A 4,990-nucleotide genomic window follows, 5' to 3' on the forward strand; every position below is an offset into this window, starting at 1 on the left:
ATTACTGACCAACGCCTGAGTTTTGTTTGTGTTACTCTTATGGTGATAGCGGCTTGTCCGTCTCTTTCAGTTGAATTACTTCAATAAAACTGTTTTATTTAACTGTTTTGCCTCCTTGACTCTTTTTTCTGACCCGGTCACTTTTGTTACTTCCCCCTCCCCGCCTAGACCCCCCCCCCCCCCACAGGGGAACGTATTACGAATGGAAGCATGTTTAAAAAACACAATGTGAGAGAGACGTTGAGGTCCTTAGAAGTTACCCTGGGTTTTTCTGTCACCCTGCTAGATGTTACACACCTTGTTATTGGACTGATTTCTAAACCTAAAAACATTATTTGTAGTTGTTATTCTTAGTTGTTCTGCTGCCTAAATACCACAGGGTCTGATTATGAAGTTATTGAGCTGCACATACTTTACGACCTGCTTAAGTTCGAGGTCACAGCGTCTGTAGAGCAGCTGGAACATAATGAAGTCTACAAGGTTAAAGTTTTCTCTTCAGTTATTGTTCTTTCTGCTGCTTGGTTTGATGGATCTGAGAGCTTTTGTTTTTATTATTGTTATTATAATTATCATGAATATTTTACTCTCTAGAAGCTTTAAAATAGTGTTTGTGTTTGAAAAAATTGATTTAAGAATTGAACAGAAACATCTGTCCTTCTGAAAATCGCCCAAAGGCACGGAGACAAAGTCAAAGGATGCAACCTGTAACTTTCTCTTCCTTCATGTCAGGACCATCATCCATGATTTATATAAAATGCATATAGCAACAGTAGCACTTTAGTTTGGACTTTATGATTTCTGTAACTGGAAAATATTATTTTGTTTAAAGACAGAAGTGACCGCATTGTTGCAACATCAAAGGGAAATATTAATTAATTAGCATCAAGTATATTTGTTGCTTAAGCGTTTGCACTATAACTTAAGTAGGATTATAACTTTTAAGGAAGGAAAGATTTCAGATATTTAGTTCACTGTTTCAGTTATTTTATATTATTTAAACATTTACGTTGGTCAAATATGATGCTCTAAATCAAATAAAAGTTTGAAAATAAATGATGTATTTTTAAATGCTGCAACAAATGTTCACAAAAAGTAACTATAATTAAAACCAGTTAAACAAAATCAAATGTTTGAATCATGCTTAACCAAATGCCACGCTGGAGAGCTGAACCTAAAGTATACGTAGAAAGATTTCAACATCTGAGCAGTTTTTAATGTTTTTATCACATATAAATGTCACAGCAGTGGGTCCTGGCCCAATGCTTTGTGTTTTTGGTTTTCTTTGACTCTTGTTTTTCTTGCTTTTTGTTCTTCTTATTTATCAGGCTCTCAGTAATCTTAGTTCTCCCTCCCTCAGTGTTCATTTCAGCCTGTGTTTAGTTTCTGTTCCCGTGTCCCACGTTTCATCGTTTCATGTCGAGTCAGCCCTGTCTCTCTGTTTCCTGTGTCTCCCCAGTCAGCCCCGCCTCCCTCGGGCACTCATGTGTGATACAGAGTAATAAACCTGACTACATTTGCTACACTCGCTTTATTACCTGTTACTTTAAAATTCATACACTAATTATGTCTGCCCATCTCTCTAATGTGAAGGTAAAAGGTCAACATCCCAGTGACATAAGAATAATCCCAAAGGGGCAAAGGCAGCGGTTAATTTAGCACATTTAGCATTAAGGGTACAGCAAGGATATACTTTTACTTATTGTGGCAGGGGTGTGGTCTCTGGCCTGCTGCAGTGGAGGCTGGTGGCGGGACGTTGGACGGCACAGGTGAGGGTGATGGAGCTCATGACTCTCCCCTTTATAGTGACGGAGGAGACTGGCGTGGGGGAAGCGTGTAGTGGAGGAAGTGGCGGGACGTCGCTATGTGACTGCAGACTAAATTGGGCTGCATTGAGTTCATGACTTTTCTTTTATCCCGCCGCCTACGCATCACTGTGAGAGTTAATATGAGATCTCTCTCTGTGGAAAAATAACTTTAAATCCCACTGACGTGTGTATAAATCTATATACGTATAACGTCCCTCTGGGCAGCAACTTAAAAAAACAACTTTTTTTGAAGTGTTGTGAACGCAGCGCGCTGGGGCGAATGTCGGCGTTTGCCCAATAGAAAGGAGGAAGCCAGCCAGGCACAGGAAAGAAAGAAACACTCCAGGGCAACGCTGCTGGAACTTTGACTCATTGAGAAATGTTTCCCTGCTTGCATCAAGCCCGGCTGGTGTCCCCTGAGATCCATATCCCACCCTGATTGGTGGGTTAATTCAGCTCCGCCCACAACACTGTAAAGTGTCATACATTATCAAACTAACATTACATTTTCACATTAAGGTGGGGCCAAAAACTATCGTCCTGCGGGCCGCAATTGGCCCACGGGCTGCGAGTTTGAGACCCCTGGTGTAGGAGGACACCTACTCTGCGTCTGGTTAAGTATAAGAGCCCTTTGTTAGGGGGACCGCTGGACTCTTAGCACCAGCTTTGGGGTCACAGGGTCACATCTGGAACACACACACACACTATGCACAGACTGGTACTCTTTGTTCATACCTGTGTAAGACGTCATAATGAACTTGTGCATATTCATGTAAGCTCAATAAAAAGCAGTGTTACGAGGGAGCAGACGAGAGCGACTGAGGTCAAGTGAAGGAACGGCGCTGTCACAGTTCTCTCCCTCATCAATTGTCTGGTTCCAGCGGTGGGTCTGTGCTAGACGACCCATCACCAGCTTTTTCCACTGGTTACCAGTACGTGGTAGAATCCACTTCCAGATCTGGTTGTCTTTAAATCTGTGAATGGATTGGCTCCATCTTATCTCTCTTTAACAAAAGAATCCAAGTGGAGCCCTCAGGTCTGCAGATAAGCAGCTTCTGACCAGAACTAGACGTAAAAACAGAGGTGAGCTTTATCGATGGCTGCAGCCAAACTCTGGAACAGTCGCCCTTCACATCAGGTCGTCACCAACACTGGACATTTTTAAAAGCCGGTTGGAAACACATTTGTACTCTGTAGCTTTCAATCCTGACCAGTCTTTATAGTCATTACTGTGTATGTTTCCTATTTTCTCTCTACTCTGTGCAGCACTTTGGCTCAAGCTGTTTTTAAATGTGCTGATAAATAAATGTAGATTTCTTTGAATAAAACAGTGGAGCCGAGCTTTGAGCTCAGTGTGTAACAGTGTGTGTGTGAGAGCCATGTAATGTCCATGTGTGCATGCTGACTGTGCTGCTCTGACCCCCCTCCTCCTTTCAGGGTGGAGCCTGCTGGAGTCCGATGGTTGAGACCAGGTCTGAGGAAGTGTAAGTGTGTTTTTAATGGGATTCATGAAAACAAAGCAGCACACATTCAACCATCTTCATCATGTCAGGAGTCATCATCAAAGTGTCAATCAATGAACAGATGATGGATCAATAACTGCAGCTGGATTGTGTTTGTTCTCTCCATCAGATTCCTGTCAACTCACAATCGACACAAACACAGTGCACACAAAGCTCCAACTGTCTGACAACAACAGGAAGGTGACACGTGTGGAGGAGGTTCAGTCATATCCTGATCATCCAGACAGATTTGATGTTCCTCAGCTGCTGTGTAGAAATGGTCTGACTGGTCGCTGTTACTGGGAGGTCGAGTGGAGAGGAAACGTTTGTATATCAGTGAGTTACAGAAGCATCAGAAGGAAAGGAGGCAGTGATGACTGTGTGTTTGGATACAATGATCAGTCCTGGAGTCTGAGCTGCTCTGATGATGGTCCTTATTCTGTCAGGCACAATAACAGTCGAACATCCATCTCCTCCTCCTCCTCCTCCTCCTCTGTCTCTAACAGAGCAGCAGTGTATGTGGACTGTCCTGCTGGCACTCTGTCCTTCTACAGAGTCTCCTCTGACACTCTGATCCACCTCCACACCTTCAACACCACATTCACTCAAACTCTTTATCCTGGGTTTAGGTTCTGGTCTCCTGGTGCCTTAGTGTCCCTGTGCTGAGTGGAGTGTAAAGAGTGTCTCCTGTTACAGAAACACTCTGACTGTTGAACAGATAGTTCAGTCTGTACATGTCTGTCTCTTTCACTCACAAACACGTTTTCAGATTCATGGATTCAATCAGTTGATGTTTGAAACTCTTCTAAATGATTCCTTGTAAACTTCTTCCTCTTCAGTCACAAACAAACAGGAAGTGATGTCACATGTGTTCCTGTCCACACAGCAGAATGAGTCTATTGCTGACAGTGATGTACAAACAGAGTGAGCATTTCTGAGGCCCAAAATAAACTGAGTAGTTCACTGAATGAACAATGGACTGTGAGCTCAGTTCCTTCATCATTAGTATGGATTATATATGTATATGTATTATATTAGTATCATATATATCAGGTGCTGCTGCTTTCAGTCATTGTGCAAATGTGCTGTTTGTAAGGTTGTAAAGCTGCAGTCAGCTGAGACTGAAGAAGTCACCTGATCAGTGAGCAAACGTTTCTGAAAACGTCCAGATGAACAGAATCAACCTTTTGGGATCAGCCAGCAATGCAGCATCATTGTTGTTCAGCTTCAGAGGTTTGCAGGAATGAACTGATGACCAGAAACAGCTGCAAAGTCCAAGAAAATACCAGCTGGAGTTCAGCTGCATTTGAAGAAGTCAAAGAAAAGTAAGGATGGCAAAGGGCGACGTTTTCTTCCAAAGAGCTGCAAACATGGTCGACGCCTCATTAGAAGAATCATCTGGACATTTGTGAGGAACTCTAACCAAGAAAGCAACGTCACACAGATCCAACAGACAGTTTCCATGACTGCAAGTGTTGAGTGGAAAAATGCTACATTGCATTATTGCATCCTCTCACCACAGGAGGCGCTGTTGGCACCACTGATTGCTGATCAGCTGTTCTCTGATGATCTGATTGATACTGTGAATAACGGGACTCACTGAACTCTGTGACACAGTGAAGATTACAGAGTTTAACTTCAACATCTGACTGACGTCACACAGACAGAAGGATGAACCAGTGA

The 4,990-nt window shown here is 42.8% G+C and overlaps 1 protein-coding gene across 1 annotated transcript; it reads left to right on the forward strand.

The window, feature by feature from the left end:
- Window positions 1–3,219: 3,219 nt before the first annotated feature.
- On the forward strand, window positions 3,220–3,973 carry LOC146634374 (stonustoxin subunit beta-like; the record flags this gene model as incomplete). Its single annotated transcript, XM_085349889.1, has 2 exons — window positions 3,220–3,289; window positions 3,438–3,973. Coding segments are annotated over 2 exons (606 nt in total), but the record flags the coding sequence as incomplete, so codon positions are not given.
- Between the last annotated feature and the right edge of the window lie 1,017 nt (window positions 3,974–4,990).

Source organism: Diplotaxodon limnothrissa, linkage group LG3 (assembly GCF_057381915.1).
Source record: "Diplotaxodon limnothrissa isolate DT_005_m linkage group LG3, D_limnothrissa_male_GT1.1, whole genome shotgun sequence".
Lineage (NCBI taxonomy): Eukaryota > Metazoa > Chordata > Actinopteri > Cichliformes > Cichlidae > Diplotaxodon > Diplotaxodon limnothrissa.